The sequence below is a fragment of the Octopus sinensis genome, linkage group LG3 (assembly GCF_006345805.1).
Source record: "Octopus sinensis linkage group LG3, ASM634580v1, whole genome shotgun sequence".
Lineage (NCBI taxonomy): Eukaryota > Metazoa > Mollusca > Cephalopoda > Octopoda > Octopodidae > Octopus > Octopus sinensis.
In genome coordinates, this window is record NC_042999.1 from 62,976,143 (window position 1) to 62,999,714 (window position 23,572).

At 35.5% G+C, this 23,572-nt stretch overlaps 1 protein-coding gene across 10 annotated transcripts in view; it reads right to left on the bottom strand.

The window, feature by feature from the left end:
* Positions 1-23,572, bottom strand: part of LOC115209656 (vacuolar protein sorting-associated protein 13D) — a 213,619-nt gene that overhangs the window by 172,744 nt on the left and 17,303 nt on the right. For 9 of the 10 annotated variants that reach the window (XM_036501028.1, XM_036501029.1, XM_036501026.1 and 6 more), the window contains exon 2: positions 8,709-8,813. In XM_036501028.1, coding sequence (XP_036356921.1) covers positions 8,709-8,805 — 97 coding nt within the window. In that variant the 5' untranslated portion in view covers positions 8,806-8,813. Of the gene's footprint in view, positions 1-8,708; positions 8,814-17,050; positions 17,257-23,572 lie in introns of those variants that run through there. The other variant, XM_036501025.1, reaches the window with a different exon arrangement.

A 23,572-nucleotide genomic window follows, 5' to 3' on the forward strand; every position in this document is an offset into this window, starting at 1 on the left:
CATGTTTGGGACTTGTAAAGGATTTAGCAGCTACCAAAAGTTGAAAGAGAGACCATTTTACATTGGGTTGGTATTTATCAAGTGCTAGTAGGGTGCCAAGAGCACTATCCGAGCGTGATCATTGCCAGAGAAGCCAACTGGCTTCCATGCCAGTGGGCACGTAAAAAGGGCACCATTCGAGCGTGATCGTTACCAAAATTGCCTTCTGGCACCTGTGCTGGTGGCATGTATAAAAGGATTTGAGCAAGGTCATTGCCAGTACCGCCTGACTGGCCCCTGTGCCGGTGGCACGTAAAAGCACCCACTACACTCTCGGAGTGGTTGGCATTAGGAAGGGCATCCAGCTGTAGAAACTCTGCCAAATCAAGACTGGAGCTTGGTGCAGCCATCTGGTTCGCCAGCCCTCAGTCAAAATCATCCAACCCATGCTAGCATGGAAAGTAGACGTTAAACGATGATGTGATTTTCAGACAGAGTGCTTTCTTGTGGATATAGAGCAAAATGTGTTTGTGTCTGAGAGAGAGAAAGAGAGAGACAATAAAGTGCATAAACAATATTCTAATGTATAAACAGTATTCTAATGTAACCTTTACAGCAGAAATGAAATATTCTATGCAGAGTAGTGAACTAAATATTTTCAGCTAAGTACACTGTTGAAATGGTAAGAAAAAAAATGAGTCCCAGATTTCTTTGATACAAAAATGGAAACATTTCAGTAGCATCCTCTTCCATTCCAATATCTCAAAGGTTAGGAAGAGTTATAATAAACAGACAGCATGCCACAATTGTAGAATGCAACCTGCTCTATAGTAACCAACAATGCAACAGTTAATGTAACAACTTAAATCAATTTTCTTTATATATTATATGCAACGTTGTAAAGAAAATAAATGAAACCATACCCATTAGGCTCTAGGGATTAAAAAGACGAGAGAGAAAGAAAAACACTAAGATACTCAGTCTTTATATTGCAACTATTATGCAAATACCTACATAATTTTTAGATATTACTTATAGAGCTGAGAAATAAAGGTTTCTATGTACAAAGATTGTCACTTCAACAGAAAATTCAACAACTGGATTATTTGACATTAAAATGACTTGGCTATAGAGGCAATGGACTATTTCACACAAACTATTTTCTACTCATAAATATTTCAGATGACAGCTCAGAAATAGTACTATGTTAATTACCAGCTTGTATTACTCCATTACTAAAAACTTAGCTACTAAATAAAAAACACATTTGCTATATATTTGTCTACTTCAGTATTATTAGCTTCAAGGCATATTTACATTCACGCATAATGTCATTACAGTGATTTTAGCCAACTATATGCTACTTCATTCAACTCTTTAAAAATCTTATCCAAATATCCACAACTGCCTCCAAATCCTAAACTGCATGAAATTGCCATTCCAAATGGTGTTTGGAGTTGAAAACTAGAACTAAGCACTCTTCAGTGAGAGAAACAATATTTAGCTTTAAAAAAAAAAAATTCCTGTTTCTACCATATGTTTATTTTTCAGAGCCATCTATGGCTGTGTGGAAAAAAGCTTACTTTCCAACCACATGATTCCAGGTTCAGTCCCACTGAGTGGCACTTTGGGTAAGTGTCTTCTGTAGCCTCGAAACCAAAACTTTGTGAGTGGATACGATAGACAGAAACAGTAAGAAGCTCATCATTTATGTGTGTGCGAGTGTCTTTGTGTCTGTGTTTGTGCACCCCACCCATTACTGCTTGACAACTGGCGTTGGTGTGTGTTTACATCGCCATAACTTAGCAGTTTGGCAAAAAAGGTCGATAGAATAAGTACCAGACATAAAAGATAAGTTCTGGAGTCAATTTGTTCAACTAGAACATTTCAAGGTACTGCTCCAGCATGGCCATAGTCGAATGACTAAAACAAGAATAAAAGAATCTATGCATGATACTTAATGTAAATGCATCATTGAAACGCAAACTTGCACTCATCTACAGATAACATCTCTTATGGACACATGTCCATAAAAGATATTGCCTATGGACAAACACTGCAATAAATTTGCCTTTCAACAATGTATTTACATGAAGATTGACATGTATATGGTCACTGGCACTATAGTGCTAGTGCATGCATCTACAGCTGCGTGCGTGCGCACATACACGCGAGTACTGTCCAAATATACGACCAATCACATACAGCTAGCTGGCATTCAATTGGCGTATCAAGTTTCGGTCATTTTGATTGGGTTTTGGATAGAAAATTCACAAAAAAGTCACTTCTATTGATTTTTTTAATGGCTTTGCAAGGTGACTGGGGAAATGAAAAGATGTGCATGACCACCCATGGACGGTTTTGAACGACCATAGAAAGTGCGAGCCCTCTAACTGAAAAATTGTGGATTTGTATAAAGGACACACACACACACAGACAGACATTTTGCCGTTTATATATATATAGATTTCAATTTAATATTGCCTAAACTGTATATAATTTTTTCATTTTATTATCAAGCGAATTTCTCAGGATTTCTGTCTTCCTTCAATTTCTGAGCATAATGGCAGTTAATATGCGATGACACCTTTCTCTTCAGTCAAGCTCTCATCAACTTTTAAGTTCCACTTAGAATGGAAAGTGAAGGTGGAGAGAGAAGTACTACCTCCAAATGAATTTGCAAAAAGAAAAGTGACTGTGCCAAAATGGTTAGAATGAATGGTCCAATTCTAAGCATACACCTGTAGACTAGAGAGCAACAGTTGGGAGAGCACTCAAGCCTTCAGCGACCAGGGTAATCTTGGGTCTGTAGGGTTCCTTCATTGGCCCTAGTTGGAATTTCCCCTATATAAGGGAAATTGCATCATTCAGGTTATGACATACTTTATATACTATGTATCTTTTATTGAATTTCACTGCCCTTTCCATTTCTTTCTCATCTTTTATGTAAATTCCCACACAAACAGTTAACTGTCATTGTGATGTCCCCCTCATCTATGCCTCTGTGGCAAATAAAAAAAAAATCATTATTAATGATTTATTTATTACTTATATACTAGCATACCTGTGTCGTCAAAAATGCCAACAGTTTTATTAATGATAGAAAATGGCACATCAATGCAATGGAAGAAACCATTGTTAAATGTCAACAATCACATAAGTATATGTACATAGACAGAACTGAAGCACTTGGACAATCAGATATGTTTGTGACATCTAGTTTGAAAATATCATCCATGTAATACATACAGGGGAGGGGGTGAGAAGTTCTTGGCTTTGGGTAAAAGAAGATACAAGAGAATCAGTTAATTATGATTCTATTCAACATATTTTCCCTCTCAGATTCACATAATTATTGCAGCAGCCCTTCAATTTTTCTAAGCCCTGTAAAAGAACTTGGAAGATTGGGAATCCAGCCAAGCCTTTCACAATACCCTTAAAGCCAAGAACTTTACTGCACCCCTTGTGTGTGTGTGTGTGTGTGTGTGTGTGTGTGTATATGTATGTATGCATGGCAGTGACACAGTTATCACCCAATGTCAAGACAAGGAGACAGTAAAACACACACACATATGTATAGATAACGTGTGTGTGTGTACCTCTACTGGCAACAAAGGGCCTTTCTCACAGAGTGCAAAGCAGATTGCTTGATGCCTGTGGGCAAACAGCTATGCTGCATGGCAGGGAAACATGAGCTATGACAGCCAAGGACATGCGTACGCATGAGAGAAGTGAAGCCAGTATGTTTCACTGGATGTGCAATGTCAGTGTGCATGTTCGACAGAGTGTAAGCATCTTGAGAGAAAAGTTAGGCATGAGAAGCATCAGGTGTGGTGTGCAAGAGGGACAGCTGCACTGGTATGGTCATGTGATGCATATGGACGAGGACAGTTGTGTATAGAGGTACCAATCTCTAACTGTGGAGGGGACCTGTGGTAGAGGTAGATCCAGGAAGACATAGGATGAGGCAGTGAAGCATGACTTTCAAACTTTGAAACTCACAAAGGCAATGATTAGTGACCAAGACCTTTGGTGATGTACTCTACTTAAGGGGACCCATCAAACCAAGTGTACCTGTGCTGGTGGCTTGTAAAAAAATCAATCCTGAATGTCAGGCCTCACAGAGGCAAATTAGCTGAGCAGCTTTCAAGCATCGGACCTGTCGGAGGCAATGTGGTTGAGTTCCTTTCGAACGGGCCCCACGGAGGCTAGATGGTCGAGTTCCTTTCAAGCGTTGGGCCTCATGGATGCAAAGTGGCCAAGCACCTTTCCAGTGTTGGGCGTCACGGAGGCAACGATCAAGACTTCTGGCATTATGTTGCGCCTGAGAAGAAGACCCATCAAACCGAGCAAAGTTGCAGTCGTGGTAGATACTAGTGTCATGCAAATGGCACCTGTGCTGGTGGCACATAAAAGCACCCATTACACTCTTGGAGTGGTTGGTGTTAGGAAGGGCCTCCAGCTGTAGAAAACCATGCTAAATCAGACTGTATCCTGGCACAGCCTTCCAGCATGCCAGCCCAGTCAAATCATCCAACCCATGCCAACATGGACAATGGACGCTAAATAATGATAATGATGATGATACATATATTAATCTTTTTACTTAGTATCAACTCACAACAATTAAAAGTAAACATCATTTTTATCAATCCCAACTATATTTAGCTTTATGAAAAAGCCTAAGAAGTTTACATGATACTATGTCTCTTAGGATTATTAATAAAAAAAAAAGTGTAAATTTCCAATTGATTACTAACATTGTCGGTGTCGGACACTTTTACTGATTAAGCTGAAATAAGAATTCAGAATTGACATTTGCAACAAAATTCATAAAGTCAGTTTATAAGTATAGCTTCATTAAATGACATCTTATTCACTAACTTTAACAGCACCTAGTGGATAAAAGACATAGTAAAGAGAAGCTATGTATGTATATGTGTGTGTGTGTGTGTGTGTTGTTTCATTTCTCATTGTGTTCAATGCTTTTTTGATGTCCTGTACCCATATATGCATGTATATATACATATTATATATATATTATTTATATATATATAAATAACATATGTATATATGCATATATAGATATACATATGTAGGTATGTAACATATGTATATATGCATATATTTATATATCATTTATGTTTTATATATATATATATATATATATATAAATAACATATGTATATAGCATATATAGATATACATATGTAGGTATGTAACATATGTATATATGCATATATTTATATATCATTTATGTTTTATATATATATATATATATATATATATATATATAAATAACATATGTATATATGCATATATAGATATACATATGTAGGTATGTAACATATGTATATATGCATATATTATATATCAATTATGTTTTATATATATATATATATATATATATATATATATATATAGATCAATAAATGGTGGGGTTGTGTTGACCGCACGTGGAGAAATGATAAGTAAGGAAAAAAGTTTTTAAAAATGCAGAATGCTCAAATGAAAGAAAATTTTAATAAAATGAGAAAATGATAAAATATATAATATATATTTATTCAACCGGTTTTCGTCATTGTATGACTTGTCAAGAATATTTATGTTTTAAGAAGTTTTTTTAAAATTAGAAAGGGGAAAAAAGAAAATTGCATTGTTTTTTGTAAAAGAATAATGATAAAAATGTACAAAAATTAAAAATAAGTTCTCCGATACATTGTGAGTTCGTTGTGTATCTTGAGTTTTATGGTTGTTTACCAAGTAAACAACCATAAAACTCAAGATACACAACGAACTCACAATGTATCGGAGAACTTATTTTTTAATTTTTGTACATTTTTATCATTATTCTTTTACAAAAAACAATGCAATTTTCTTTTTTTCCCCTTTCTAATTTTTAAAAAAACTTCTTAAAACATAAATATTCTTGACAAGTCATACAATGACGAAAACCGGTTGAATAAATATATATTTATATATTTTATCATTTTCTCATTTTATTAAAATTTTCTTTCATTGAGCATTCTGCATTTTTAAAAAAATTTTTCCTTACTATATATATATATATATATATATTATATATATATATATATATATATATAATATATATATATATACATATATATATATATATATATACATATATATATGTAGGTATGTAACATATGTATATATGCATATATTTAATATATCATTTATGTTTTATATATATATATATTATATATATATATACACATATATATACATATATATATGTAGGTATGTAACATATGTATATATGCATATATTTATATATCATTTATATTTTATATATATGTGTGTGTGTGTGTGTGTGTGTGTGTGCACACACATACATACATACTTACAACAAAGGACTTCATATTTTCAACATATCAAATTAAATTAGATTTATTGATTAAATGTTAACAGAGTACTGTTTTGAAAAGGAAAAGTTTTCCAATAGAGATAGTTTATGTTACACAACAGAGATGAAAAATACACCAAGAATTCAAATAGTGTTCAGAATACTATATAAAAACAATATCACTAATAAAAAAAATGTAACAAAATGTAATTTTGTAGTATTTTCTGAGGGTCATTATGTCAATAATATATACATGCACTGGTTTTATTCCACTTCTTTTATTATTATTAATTAACCAATTAACTAACCAATAGTTTGATTAATCTTTCATTCAATCAATCAGTCAGCTAGGTTTGTTAGAGTCCTATTGTCGCCATTTGTAACCTTACCTTGTGGCTATTTGTATTCTGTACTCCAAGTTTGCTTTGGATTTGTTTATCAGGCAGATTTGAAGCAGAGCTGGAGTAGAGAGGACATGTCATTGATGGGGTCATGAATGGCAACAAAAGGACTCTGACAAATGTGACTGATTGACTGAACGATTAATCAAGCAAGTGATTATTTAAATCGTTAACTGGTTGTCATATAATATTCCTTTCTACTATACATACAAAGCCTGAAATTTGTGAGGTGGGGGACAGTCAATCATATTGATCCCACTACTTGACTGGTACTTAATTTATCGACCCCTGAAAGGATGAAAGTCAAAGTCAACCTTGGTGGAATTTGAACACAGAACATACAGGCAGACGAAATGCTACTAAGCATTTTGCCCAGCATGCTAATGATTCTGTCAGCTCACAGCCATTCATCCTTTCATGGTCGCTAAATTAAGTACCAGTTGCATACTGGGGTCAATCTAATCGACTGGCAACCCCCCACCAAATTTCAGACCCTGTGCCTAGAGTAGAAAAGAAACGAATAATAAAAGTGAAACAGAACCAGTGTGTTTAATTACTGACGTAAATACCCTCCTGAGATACAACAAAATGTGTTTCAACATAAGGAGTTCATATCAAAAATCTTGCAAACCAAATACAAAAATAAAGTAATTTGGAAAATTCCACATCATCATCATCATCGTTTAACGTCTGCTTTCCATGCTAGCAAGGGTTGGACGATTTGACTGAGGTATGACGAATGAGATGGCTGCACCAGGCTCCAATCTGATCTGGCAGAGTTTCTACAGCTGGATGCCATTCCTAACGCCAACCACTCCAAGAGTGTAGTGGGTGCTTTTACGTACCACTGGCATGAGGGCCAGTCAGGCGGTACTGGCAACAGCCATGTTCAAATTGTGCTTTTTATGTGCCACCTGCACAGGAGCCAGTCCAGTGGTACTGGCAACGACCTCGTTCGGATGTTTTTTTCACATGCCACCAGCACAAGTACCAGTAAGGCGATGCAGGTAACGATCACACTCGAATGGTGCTTTTTACGTGCCACAGTTTATTTTAATTGAAACATAAGCTTCTATAAGTAATAGCAAGGAGTTTAGAAATACTTTTGAAAAGTTTACTACCATACAAGAAAACACTGGATAGTTTTGTTTTTTTTAAATTAAAAATTACATTGGAAATCAAGTAAAGGTATTACATTACTAACTGTATGACCAGGATGTCAGAGCTTACTTTAGTCATTGAAATATAACCAGACAAGGTACATGAATCTCTTAATCGACCTTCCTACCTGAGAAGTACTGTTCCTACTTCTTTGTTGCAGATTTTAGACACAGATCCCACAACCATTTACTCATTTACTTGTTTCAGACATTTGACTGTGGCCATGCTGGACACCACCTTTAGTCGAGGAAATCGACCCCAGGACTTATTCTATCGGTCTCTTTTGCCAAACTGCTAAGTTACTAGGGCATAAACACACCAGCATCAGTTGTCAAGCGATGTTGGGGGGGGGGGGACAAACACAACACACAAACATACACATATATATATAAATATATACGATGGGCTTCTTTCAGTTTCCGTCTACCAAATCCACTCACAAGGCTTTGGTTGGCCCGAGGCTATAGTAGAAGACACTTGCCCAAGGTGCCATGTGACTGAACCTGGAACCATGTGGTTCGTAAGCAAGCTACTTACCACACAGCCACAAAAAAAAAAAACACATTCAACAACACAGTTTAGATACTTAAACAGATGAAAAGGTCATAGGTGTGCTTTATAAGGGTTGACCAGTGGGATGACCCGGTAAGAGATGATAAGAACTAGTATGGCTAGACAATTTAAGCTGGGTGGGAAGAAAAAAAAAAAAAAAAAGGATTGCAAACTGATGACAAAGACATGAAGGAACAGGTAGAGGAGAGAGGACAATACAAATCAGTCATAAAAAAGGGGTTTCTCACCAGCCAGGAGACCAACGTAGACGCTGTCTCGGTTTAAATTTTCCACATATTCTCCAATATAGTTGTTTACTATCCATGCCGCCAGTCGGTTCAACATCTTGCGATCTAGATGAGTGACAGAGAAAAATGATTAAACAACAATCAACTTTCTTGTTAAAAGTTTTTGCATTAAACAAAACAAAAAAAAAACAAATTAAAAACCACAATAGCTATTTTTACATGATTAAATTACAAACTAAGATATTACAGATTAAGACAGACTTAAATATAAATTAATAAATAAAAATATAATTAATGCTAGGTTTTCCCAATTCAAATAGACATAAGAATTAATGAAATCTTTTAATTTATCTTTTCCAAGTGGTTCCAAATGTCTGTCATTCAAATTTCCTCTACATTTTCAATATTTAATACAATCAAATTAAATTTGGATATTCATGAATATTTATTAAAAAAAACATACTTCCTAATACTAACTACCATATTTAATGGCATAATAAAAAATGCACAGAGATATTAGATGCACTCCAATTTCAGTAGTATATATTCAGATAGTTTCAGTGCATTAAGCATGTAATATAGACCTAACTTCACATATAGGACCCAGGGCAATTTTTTGATACATATTTGGGGGGGGGGGGTGCATGTTTTGTGCTATGAAATACAGTAGTATAACCATTACAGTGGTTGACAAATTTGGGATTACTTAACAGAGTGTTATAAATAAAGGTATTCCCAAGGGAGTACTGGGTATACTATTAATTCCTTGAAATTTCCTTGGGCTGTTACTTCTTCGAGGTAATGTTATAAATACAGTTAATGTGTGCAGCCAAAGAGGTAGCAGACTGGAAAAGGATGAAAGTCAGGCAAGTGAGGATATTTATTTTTCCCACATACAAGTTCTTTATAGAGCGGTTGTATACTGTCAACTTAACGTGATAGTCCTGTAAAGGGAATCACACCACCGCTATTTAGCCCTAGGATGCATCGATGCTTCCTGTCGGCTTTGACACATTTCCTGTGATTCGCTTTACGGGACTGTCACGTTAAGTTGACAGTATACAACCGCTCTATCATTCCACCACCGCTCATATCTCTCTGAGATATTTAGAAATTTAATATTTCTAATTTTGGTGATCCGTGAATAAACTTCACTGAAAATATATTTGCGAAGGCTTTACAAGCATCTTCAGCTAGTAGGCCATGCTACTCCAGACTGATGATGAGCAAGACTCAGAAACATGCATGTCTCTGGATTCAGGCCTAGCTGTTGGGGTTGCTTGTCTCCCCTTCGTAAATATAAGGACACAGGAAATGTGTCAAAGCCGACAGGAAGCGTCAATGCTTCCTAGGGCTAAATAGCAGTGATGTGATTCCCTTTATGGGACTGTCACATTAAGTTGACAGTATACAACTGCTCTATCGTTCCACCACTGCTCATATCTCTCTGAGATATTTAGAAATTTAATAATTCTAAGTTCTTTATAATTTATGAAGAATTTTTTTTTAATATCAGAAACAAACAAAATAAACTTTACCATTAAATGTCTTTTGTGTGTGTGTGGTGTTAAAGTTTTGATGACTATGCATAGTTATGACAATAACCATCACCAATATTAATTATCTGTCTTACAAACCAACAAGGGAATTTCCACTCAATCACCCAACTGCTAGAAATAGTAGCAAAAATTCTTTCCATTCTCCCAAAATTCTCTTCAAGAAAACTCACATTAGACAACATAGACCTACACACCTCTAAAATAACAGGATGGTTACAATTAGGAAATTCAATCAAGGTTGAACTGAAGCTAAACAACAAAAGCAATCATCCATTTTATGTAACTAAAGCACAGTTTTGGAAGTCAATAACGTAAGTAGAAGTTATTATATACAAGGCCAACTCAGTCGACCATACCCCTTACTTTGCCTTTGTGCTAAGATTAGAAATCTTCATTATTATTAAGCACATCAGACAAAACACTTGGCAGCATTTTTTCTAGTTCTTTATAATCTGAGCTCAAATTCTGCTGAGGTTAACTTTGCCTTTCATTCTTTCAGGGTTGATAAAATAAGTACCAATTGAGTACTGGGGTCAATGCAATCGACTAGTCCCCTTCTCTGAAATGTAACAAAGGCCTTGTACCTATAGTAGAAAGAATTAACTTTTATTATCATCATGGTGAATATTATAATTGGTACAATGCTGGATGGACAAAATACTCGGGAGTGTTATTCTTTAACTTGTTTCAGTCATGTGACTGTGGCCATGCTGGAGCACCGCCTTTAGTCGAGCAAATCGACCCCAGGACTTATTCTTTGTAAGCCTAGTACTTATTCTATTGGTCTCTTTTGCCGACCCGCTAAGTTACGAGGACATAAACACACCAGCATCAGTTGTCAAGCAACGTTAGGGGGACAAACACTGATACACAAACATATATATATATATATATATATATATATATATATATGACAGGCTTCTTTCAGTTTCTGTCTAACAAATCCACTCATAAAGCTTTGGTCTGCCCAAGGCTATAGTGGAAGACATGCCCAAGGTGCCACACAGTGGGACTGAACCTGGAACCATGTGGTTCGTAAGCAAGCTACTTCCCACATAGCCACTCCTACACCTTCTTTCTATTTTTGATCCTGAATTCAAATCCTTTTAGTTTCATCTTTAATTTCTGTCTTTCTAGATTCAAAAGAATAAATACTAGTCTAGTACTGGTTGCAATCCAATTGATTATACTCTTAGCCAAACAAAATTATGAATTTATGGCAATGTTAGAAATTAGCTGATGTTGCTTAGCTCCAAGTCAATCCTGATTGAGTAGACCTATGATCAAAAGCATTTCAAATGGGATCATCCTGTGATTTTTCTTTCCTCTTTTTATATACATTAAGATTATATTGGCCAATGTGTCTCTTTTTTTTAAGAATGGTGGGGTCTGGGAATGAAAGAATTTGGCCACCATTTCTAATAGGTGAAACAATTATATAGAAATTCCCATGCTGGTTTGTATTGCTTTTTATTAATAGTTTTCAAGATTCGAATGAGTACATACATATGTACATGTATACATACATACACACCTCTTTTAATCACCATGCAAATTCACATCTTTCAAGTACACTAATTGCCATACAAAGTTATCTTTAATACTCTTATATCCATCCTAATCTCTGTCAGCACAATTTGAGGTTCTTAAGTTTAGTGTTTTTCAGATTACCATAAACACTTCCACACAATATGCTACTGTTATTCATTTCTGTTTTTAACTGTTCTCTGTTTATATTAACCTAACTTTATTTTAATGCTATAAAACAATTCTAATTCAAGTGTGTATTTTTTTTCCTCCCCACCCCAGGTGGATTAAATTCTTGAACTGACAGAATAGACAAAAAGTTGTGCAGAAGTCATGTAGCTGATCTTGATAATCTCATGATACTGTTGCTACATGCAACATTCTATTTGCTTATGTGTTTAGAAAGTAACAGATCAGTTTCATTACTCAAGATTATATTCTGAAACTGAAAGTGGAAGCAGTCTGCAGATACTCACAGATCTAGGAATCAAAACAACACTGCAAATGCAGCTTCCTAGGAGCTTACTTTACAGTATTTTTGCAGTACTAAAACTAAAAAAAAAAAAACTAGTGTAGAAACACTAGATTTTTTTTCTTCTTTTTAATATATATTATTTCATAACATGTATAATACCTTCTATTTCATAATTAATAATTATCACTGTAGTTAAGGTTTCAAACTGACAGAATCGTTAGCACACCAGGCAAAGTGTTTAGCAGCATTTTGTCTCCACTGAAGTCAACAATGCCTTTCATCCTTTTGGGGTCAATAAAATAAGTACCAGTTGAACACTGGGATTGGTGTAGTCAACTTACATCTTGCCCCATATTTAATTTAAGTGTTTAATCAAAATATCTATATTTATTGAATGAACCATCGACTGTTGCCCTGGATACTCTTATGTACTATTAATACATCAATTATATTAACAGGAAAAATTTTTTAATCAGTTTGAAAAATTGTCAAAGTATAATTTCAAAAAGCAATTTCAAAAAAGAACTAATAACTAAATAGAAACCTTAAATTCTATACGCTACAGAAACACCACTACTGGTAACACAAATTGGAAAGAGAGGAACTACTTTATCCAAGCATTTTTTACTCATATAAATATATTTTCTTTCTAATATCCACTTAAGGATGATATGGCTAATAGAGTAACAGCAAACATGCAAAGCAGTGTTTCAATATCTAAATTTTTGAGTGCAAAAAGTAATAATCATAAGAAATACCGACAGAGTAATTGACTACAGCTATATATATTTCTTTACTACCCACAAGGGGCTAAACACAGAGGGGAAAAACAAGGACAGACAAACGGATTAAGCCGATTACATCGACCCCAGTGCGTACAGTATTTTTGCAGTACTAAAACTAAAAAAAAAACTAGTAGATTTTTTTTTCTTCTTTTTAATATATATTATTTCATAACATGTATAATACCTTCTATTTCATAATTAATAATTATCACTGTATTTAAGGTGGCAAACTGACAGAATCGTTAGCACACTAGGCAAAGTGTTTAGCAGCATTTTGTCCGTCTTTACACTTGGAGTTCAAATTCCGCTGAAGTCAACATTGCCTTTCATCCTTTTGGAGTCAATAAAATAAGTACCAGTTGAACACTGGGATTGGTGTAGTCAACTTACACCTTGCCCCATATTTGCTGGCCTTGTGCCAAAATCTGAAACCAATTACTGTCTTACTTTTAATTAAAATTTTATGCTCCATAAGCTAACAAGGAATTTAGCATTATTCATTTAACCCACGTCATTTTCTAAATCCTCAGTTTATCACAACTATATAAACTATTTCAGAATTAAGAATTTTTATCCAGATTCTGAATATAAACTATTTCAGAATCTGAGCTTATAAATTCATCGATATCATAACATGAAGTATACTGTAAGGAAACTATTCACTCTAAGATAAAATTAAAGAGAAAGAAAATAGTTACATAGGGGACATAGCAAACATTCAGTAAAAATTATGCCTACATTATCAAATAAAGAAACTAACTAGGGACACTTGTGCAGAACAGACTTTCTACCTAGACATAATATTGTTGGCTAGTTTAACATCCTCTCCTAGCCATTTGGTGTCTTTAGTAAGCTAAACTCTGTTGCAAGTATTTGGGGTCCAGTTTGAGGATAACTTCCTCCCACAAGTCTCAGAGACCTTGAAATAATTCTAAAGGTGCTACCCATCCTCCTACTTGCTTCAATATGTCGAACCAGGTGTTACAAATAATTTTAAAATAACAGAACTATACAAAATTGGCAAAAATCTCATTCTTTACCAGACTAGAAAACTACCACAGAATGTCTTAGAAAAGTGTAATTCTGTAATTTGTTTTGTTTGCTTTTATGACCTTTTGTTTTTAAATGTATGTTTACAGAGCACAGACATGGCCAAATGGTTAAAAAGTTTGTTTTGCAATTATGAGGTCCTAGGTTCAATCTCTTAGCCCACCACTGCCTAAGGCCAACATCATTTACCAAAGCCTTGAATCAACCCAAGGCTTTTGAATGAAATTGGACTAATAGAAACCGTTTGAAATCCCACTGGATGGTCTATACTTGTAAGTGAAAGGGTCAGCCTTGCCTTGTCATACTGACAGTGCAGGAAAATTAATTATCTTTTATCGTTTCAGCCATTAGACTGTGGCCATGCTGGAGTGCCACATTGAAGGGTTTACTCAATCGCAGTATTTATTTACTTCTTTTTCTAAGCTTGATATTTATTCTATCAGTCTCTTTTTGCTGAACTGCTAAGCTCATTGCTCGTCAAGTGGTACTGGAGTATAAACAAAACTACAAAGATACACACACACACATATATATATATATATATATATAAGATCCATTTACTGAATACTACCAAACCCACAAAGACAGGCCTATAAAAAACATAAACCCACTACATACATTTATGTTACTGTTGGAAATTGGAAATATAGATTCAATTCAAAGAATGAAAGAAATTTCTGCTTCCATGGCAATTCTTATTATAGCTATACACTAAACAGTGTTAAATACCAACAGACAACCAGAATAGCAGAATACAATGCAAACACTGAAGTCAATGGATTTTCTTTCCATTATTGAAACTACATATTATTCAAATTACAATGGATTCTGAAGAAACGTTAAAATTCCATGCATCACATGGTCTTATTTAGTCATCTTAATTGCGACAAGCACATATTGCCTCCGGTGAAAAGCAATGGTACCAGTTCTAATGATGGAATGCATGTAAAAGCATAAATATATCCTTTTCCTCGTTACACATTGATCCAAATTATTTCACTCCGTATATAAACATAGTAGAAAGAATTTGGGGAAACTGCAAGATACAGGCTATGCACGGTACCTTAGATTGGTCTTTTTTAAGAGTTATAAGCCTATCTTATTCCTCTGTGTGTACAAGAACAATCCAGTAGAGCCACTGCTATACTAAATTAAGCTATACTACTCTTGTTTAGACAACTACATGTTTTCTACTAAAAATAAGAAAACAAAAGAAATTGTTAAACAGGCCCAGGCATGTGTGTGTGGCAAGAAATTTGCTTCCTAATTACATGGTCCATGGTTCAGTTCCTCTGTGCAGCACCTTGAGCAAGTGTCTTCTACTATAGCATTGGGTCAACCAAGAACCTTGTATGTGGATTTCATAGACAGGGACTGAAAGAAGCCTGTAGTACACATACACATCTTTTAAATTTGTTTATGAGAAATGTTTTGAATATGCAAATAAAGCCTCTGTTCTATTATGCTGATCATGGTCTAATGATTCTGACTGGTAAACCAGTTTTTTGGGGTTGCATCGAGCTGTACCGATATAATGTAGGATAAATAGAATAATAATAACAATAATCCTTGGATGGAATTTATAAACATGTAATTGTGGAAATGTGTGTAGTAATGCATTGAATGTTTATAAATTCCATCCAAAGATTATTGTTATTATGTGTGTTTGTGTGTGTGTGTTGTTTGTCCCCCACTACCACTTGACAACCAATGTTGTTGTGTTTACATCCCCACAATTTGGCAAAAAGAGACCAGTAGAATAAGAACTAGGCTTGAAAAGAGAAAAAGTAATGGGGTCAATTCAATCGACTAAAATTTCTTCAAGGCAGTGCCCCATCATGGCCGCAGTCTAATAACTGAAAAAAGATAAAAGATACATATAGGCACAGGAGTGGCTATGTGGTAAGTAGCTTGCTTACCAACCACATGGTTCCCAGTTCAGTCCCACTGCGTAGCACCTTGGGCAAGTGTCTTCTACTATAGCCTCGGGCCGACCAAAGCCTTGTGAGTGGATTTGGTAGACGGAAACTGAAAGGAACCCGTCGTATATATGTACATGTATATATATATGCGTTTGTCCCCCCAACATCGCTTGACAACCGATGCTGGTGTGTTTACGTCCCCGTAACTTAGCGGTTTAGCAAAAGAAACCGATAGAATAAGTACTAGGCTGACAAAGAATAAGTCCTGGGGCTGATTTGCTCAACTAAAGGCGGTGCTCCAGCATGGCCACAGTCAAATGACTGAAACAAGTAAAAGAGTTAAGATACATATAGGCACAGGCATGGCTGTGTGGTTAAGAAGCTCACTTTGCAACCATGAGGTTTTGGGTTCAGTCACACTGTACAGCATGTGCCTCACACAGGGCCAACTAATGCCTTGTGAGTGAATCAGGTTGACTGTGTATTGAAACTCATCATGTATGTGTTTGTGTGTCTGCCCTTGTGAACGTCTGTCCCACCACTTGACAATAGGTGATGGTTTGTTTACATCTTCATAATTTAATGGTTCAGTAAAAGAAACCAAGAGACCAATAGAAAAAGGACCAAACCCATACTTGAAGCATTGTTGCTTGTTTGTGTTCTCTTTTATTCTGATTTCTATTTGTATTATATCTTTTTTTTTTTTTAGTTTTTTTAGTTTACAGTTATAAAGGATCATCACTGTTATTTAGTTAGTATTCAGAGTCAAAACAAACAAAATATTTTGTTAGTAACCAAAATGTTTCCAAACAAAATAAAGGGTAATAAGTAGTTAACAAAAGCAAATAAAAAACAGAGTTAGAAAAACAAACAAACAAACAAAAAAATGCAAATAACCAAAGTAAATTAAAATAAAATAAAATGGTAGAAGACGCCAAGCAGGAGGAGACGGGAGAAGGGTAGTGGAAAGTGAGAGTATGAGAAGCAGCTAAATAAGTGTAAAGTTTTAACAGAAGATACTCACATATTGAAAGAATCATTGGGTGCGATTTAGGTTAAACCTGGCACCCAGTAAATACACAGAGATAATAAAAGAGAGAAAGACAGCTTCAAGTGACAAGAATCTCTTCCCAGAATTGATGTACACCAGCTAGCCAGTAAGGCAGAGATAAATCAGAGATTGTTGACCAACAGCACCACATGGTAGCAGAGTAGCTGGACATTGTACACCTGTGGAGTTACAATGTGAGGGGAACAAGACATCAACAAGGTGTGGTTACTGTTATAAATATATTTGTAAATATGGTGTACTACGTAAGTTGTTTCAGTGAGCAATCGTAGTTAATTCATCATTGATGCATTATACACACACACACACATACACATGCATGCATACACAAACTCATATAATACACAGTGGGGGATTAAGAGGAGAAAAGAAGGAAAGAGGAATAGTGTGTGTATGTAAGTTGGAGGGTGGGGGGAATCCAACAATAAATAACATAATTAACGGAAAATACTCTGAAAATTTTTTTTAATATTCTGATGAAATATAGACATAAATATTTGTTAGTTGGGTGTGTGGATGCTTAGTATTTGATACAAAAACAACAAAAACATTAAAACAAACAAATCACATAGTTCATAAAAGATAAGCCAGTTTTCATAGTGTGTGTGTATGTGTATGCATATATACGCATACATACATTGTGTGTGTGTGTGTGTGTGTGAGAGAGAGAGAAAGAGAGCATTTACACAAAACCTCTGGATAGTGTAAACAAACATTAATATTCTACTGTCCTGATAACCCTAATAGATATTTAACAATCGTTCCAAGATAAAACCAGAAGTAATAATCAATCATCATCTTCAATACTCATCACTTGCTTTTTTTCGTGGTGGAATAGGGTTAGAAAAAGTGGTGAGCTGGCAGAATCGTTAGTGCATCAGACAAAATGCTTAGTAGCATATCTCCTGACCCTTTACATTCTGAGTTCAAATCCCATCAATGCCTGCTTTGCCTTTCATCTCTTGGAGACTGATGAAATAAAGTGCCAGTCAAATACTGGAATCAGTGTCCCCTGCTGTCGTGATTATTGGATTTGGACCCTACAACAGACCAGCGTTTCATTCAGGGCAATGTTGTGGTCTCAGTCACTCAATCATGACAGAAACTGAGTAACCAGCTTTATGAGTCCTAGGGATCAAAGGGTAAAGAATAGGGTTGGAAAGGCATGTATCAACACTTGTCTTGATTCTGTATCATCTCAATCTTGAGATCCAACATCTTTAGCTCTGACCTCAACACACCGTCCCAGGTTTCCAGTCAGTCATCCTCTGTTGTGTTTTCACCCTTGTATTTACCTTCAATTGCCAGCACACAATACTCTCTTATCCAGCACTCATTACCCATTCATAACAAATGTTCATAAGTCTCTGCATATACCTCAGCTGATACCTGTAACAAGCAGTTACACTCACAGTTACCCTGTATGCTGCATTACATACCAATTAATATTCTTTTCTACTCTAAGCACAAGGACCGAAATTTGGGGGGAGGTGGTGGGGCCAGTCAATTAGAGCGACCCCAGTACACAACTGGTACTTAATTCGTCAACCCTGAAAGTATGAAAGGTAAAGTTGACCTCAGTGAAATTTGAACTCAGAACATAAAGACAGATGAAATATCTATTTCTTTACTACCCATAAGGGACTAAACACAGAGGGGACAAACAAGGACAGACAAATGGAGTAAGTTGATTACATCGACCCCAGCATAACTGGTGCTTTAATTTATCGACCCCGAAAGGATGAAAGCAAAGTCGACCTCGGCAGAATTTGAACTCAGAACGTAACGGCAGACGAAATACCACTAAGCATTTTGCCCGGTGCACTAATGTCTCTGCCAGCTCGCCACCTTGACAGATGAAATATCGCTAAGCTTTTCACCCGGCATACTAACGATTCTTATTTCTTTATTGCCCACAAGGGGCTAAACATAGAGGGGACAGACGAAGGAATTAAGTCGATTACATCAACCCTAGTATATAACTGGTACTTTAATTTATCGACCCCGAAAGGATGAAAAGCAAAGTCAACCTCGGCTGAATTTGAACTCAAAATGTAAAGACAGACGAAATACCGCTAAGCATTTCGCCCAGCTCGCCACCTTCATACAATTAATATTATACACACAACAGACTATATCTGACCCATTTCTCTTTCAAATGAACTTTATGAAACATACTTTATGACCAACAGAAGTTATTGGATTTAAACTCTTAACTACTGACTATTGTTATTCATCTTATCTCATCAAACTGTTACACCATATGTAATCGAGTTAATTTCACAGATGTCTTATATCAATATGTATAAATAAACAGGAAGCAGATTTTCCCAATATTTATGTTTAAATCATAGCTAAACTAAGTGAAGGCATGGCTTTGTGGTAAGAAGTTGGCTTCCCAACCAAATGGCATCTTGGGCAAGTATCTTCTGCTATAACCCCAGGTTGACCAAAACCTCATGAGCAGATTTGGTAGACAGAAACCGAAGGAAGCCTGTCATGTGCATGTGTGTATATATATATATATATATATATATATATATATATATATTCATTCATGTATGTGTGTATGAGTCTTTGTGCTTGTCCCCCACCACTGTTTGGCAAGTGTTGGTTTGTTTACATTCCTTTAACTTAGCAATTTGGAAGAAGAGTAAGAATAAGTATTGGGTTGATCTGCTCCACTAAACTCTTCAAGGCAGTGCCCCAGCATGGCTATAGTACAATGACTGAAGCAAGTAAAAGATAAATTACAGCCAGTATACCAAGTTGGTGGGAACAGTGATAACACAAGACTAAATACTTTTTATTATTTAGTTTCATCAAAGTGACTGAGCTGGCCAAATTGTTAGCATCACACCAGACAAAATGCATGGCAGCATTTCACGTGTTTTTACGTTCTGAGTTCAAATACCATTTAGGTTGACTTTGCCTTTCATCCTTTCAGGGTCGATAAAATAAGTACCAGTTGAACAAGAGTCGAGGTAATAAACTAAACCCCTCGCCCAAAATTTCAGACTTTGTGCCTATAATGGAAAGGATTGTTTAGTTTCATTACTGGACGTTCTGAGTTTAAAGTAAATCTTTCTTAACTTTGCCTTTCAACTCTCTGGATTTGATATCTATTATATTAAAGTGTTATGTGGAGGCACATGGCCTAGTGGTTAGAGCAGCGGACTCACGGTCGAGGGATTGCAGGTTCAAATCTCAGACCGGACGATGTGTGTGTTTATGAGTGAAACACCTAAGCTCCATGCGGCTCCGGCAGAAGGGGTGAACTTCTGCTGACTCTTTCACCACAACTTTCTCTCACTCTTTCCTCCTGCATCTTGCAGCTCACCTGTGATGGACTGGCATTCTATCCAGGTGGGGAACCTATACACCAATGAAACCGGGAAACCGGCCCTACGAGCCAGGCGTGGCTCGAGAAGGAACAAAAGAGAGAGAATATTAAAGTGTTAATGATAAATTCCTATGTTGTAAAAATCTGTCATGCTGTGAAAAGGGAATGGTACATGTGTGTGAGTGAGAGAGAGATCCAAATGAATGTTACTAGCCTGCGCACATACACATAAACACACAGTGATGCTAGTTAGCTGTGTGCATGTCTGTGAGAGAGAAAGGGTATATGCATATGTGTCCATGCCATTAACATTTATTTGAGAGGTAACTAAAAGAGGACTTTTATTAAAAATATAGTTTATCCTCAAGTTAATTATTCAAGTTATTTGTTGTATATATGTAGTTTGTATATATTATGTGTGTAAGTGTGTGTGTGTATATATAGTTTATGAATATAACATTTAAAATGTCATATAGATCTATAATACTTGGTGGTTGTTTCTAATTAAACTTTAGGATATCCATGGGGGTCAATTAGTATCATATAATCTTCGACACACCTTTGTAAATAGTTACAAGAAATCATTTTATAGATAAACTTAGTCATATATCTGCACAATATTACTAAAACAAGGATGAACATGAATTTTTTAATGAATAGAACCTTATCAGCAATAGTTTAAGATTTTGACCTCTTCACAAAAAAAAACAATAAAATAAAAGAATTCACTATTATAAAAGTTAAGCTTGTGATATGAGTAACATCTACCAATGCCTAGTACCAGAAGTCAAAGTAAAGTACTCAGTCCTACTGAGTGGCACTTTGGGCAAGTGTCTTCTACAACAGCCCTGGGCTGAGCAAAACCTCATGAGTGGATCTGGTAGACAGAAACTGGAAGAAGCCTGTCATATATTTGTATATGAGTGTGTGTGTCTGACTGTCTGTATTTTTGTGTTTGTTACACACCACAACTTGACAACTGGTGCTAGTTTGTTTATATCCCCTTAACTTAGTGGTCCAGCAAAAGGGATCGCTAAAACAATGTCAGGCTTCAAAAAAAATAGTACTAGGGTCAATTTATTTGACTAAGCCCTTTGAGGTGGTGCCCAAGTATGGCTGCAGTTCAACAACTGAAACAAGTAAAATATAAAAAAAGATCTGCAATATACCATGAAATATTTTTCCTAAGCTCTAATGTTTCTCCTAATAATAATAATTTTTTAGTCATAAAGATGATAATAGTAATAATAAAAATTACTAGCAATCTCCATGGCATAAGTCCAGGCAAGGTTGTTTATGGAAGACCAGCAGTCACCCATGCATACCAGCCTCCCCTCTTGATGCCAATGATGTTATCCAAGGGAAAGGCAAAGACCAATACAGCTTGGCACCAGTGACGTTGCAACTCATTTCTACAGCTGAGTGAACTGAAGCAATGTGAAATAAAATGTGTTGCTCAAGAACACAACACAGCCTGGTCTGGGAATCAAACTCACTACCTCATGATTGTGAGACCGACACTCTAACCACCAGTAAATAAAACAAACTGGGGTCAAAACAGAAGTACCCTGGCATGACTGCAATCCAAGAAACCAGTACAAAATAAAATATTTATCAGTGGGGAAAAATTTCAAGGCAAATATGTATTAAGTATTAATAGCTCACCCAAACACTATTTTTAGCTTAAGGGAAGACAGATCTTAGCAAACACAGTTTAATACTAAGATTTGATTCCTAGTTGAAAGCCTTTACTTAAAACACAAATGCCCTCCTAAAAAAAGGACTCCGGATCCCTCAAGCTTGAAATTTGAAGATTGTCTCCCCTGCCCATCTTTTATTTATTTTACCAGAACTAGGCATTTAAATAATGGATGTGTGTATAACTGATTAAATTTTTTTTGTTTATTATATCAAATATATAGCACTCACTTTACTATTATGGTAAAATACTTCTCCAAACTGCCTAAGTAAGATTGAAACCAAAACTGAATGACTGAAGTTAACTTAACTACAAGAGCACATTTCCTCAAAGTTCTTTTACTTGCTTTATCTTATCACTACCATTTCATAAGAGATCAGAATGCAGGCTCACAAGATTGGAGTCAGCAACAATCAACCTATGATACTTAAAATAGGACTGTATAATTACAAGACTTTTTCAGCTTCAAAAGAATTAAAAATCAAATACCAGAAATATCAGATGGAAAAATTTAAATATACATCCATTAAATAGAGAGTAACTTAAGCTAATATTTGTCTATGTATAATTGTGTGTTTTTTGTTTAAAACACGAATACAAAGTATATTAGTGAATATATACTCATATATCAAGTCATCACAAGACATTTTAAAATTTTTGGCTTTAAATTAGAAATGTTAAAAGGAAAGGATAAAACACACACACACACAAAGTAAAAACAAAAAAATTTCAGGAATTTCATTCATGTACACAAAACCAGAGAATTGGAACACAGTTTATTAAAAGACTGCAAAGGAAAATTAGAAAAGAGAGAAGGATGAGAAGCAAAATTATAGTAGCCTAGTAGATAAGGGAAAAATTAAAATTTTAGTTTGCTATTATAGAGTAACTTGCTATAGAAACCTTGCCAAAAATGGAACAGACAAGCATAACATGGCCCTCGAACCTATCTAGGAGGGCAGTAACTCCAAATAAGAATTGACTTAGATTATTATGACCCATCCAGCCTATGTCAGTATGGAAAGTAGATATAATGATGATGACATATACACACATGTAAATACACAGACATAATACACATATGCAATACACAAACACACTCGCCTTCTAAGACAAGTGCTTTCCACATCAAAGTACTCACATATCTAGAACAATGCCTTTATACAAGGCCACCTACTGAAAGAAAAACCATAAATCACTGCCACCACCACCTGTTACAGCCAAGTGTCCACAACACTTTATACTATTATGAAATAAGAAGCTCTGTACCATTCTTACCAAAGCCAACTTGATACACTTCAACCTCCTTTCTCATTTCTATAATCCTAGCTAAATACACCTGAGTTTAGCAATGAATTTAGCAACAATGCAGGTAAGAGTCCTCAGGGACAATTCCATAAATCCCACCCCTCATGTCAATGGTACTCTTACAGAC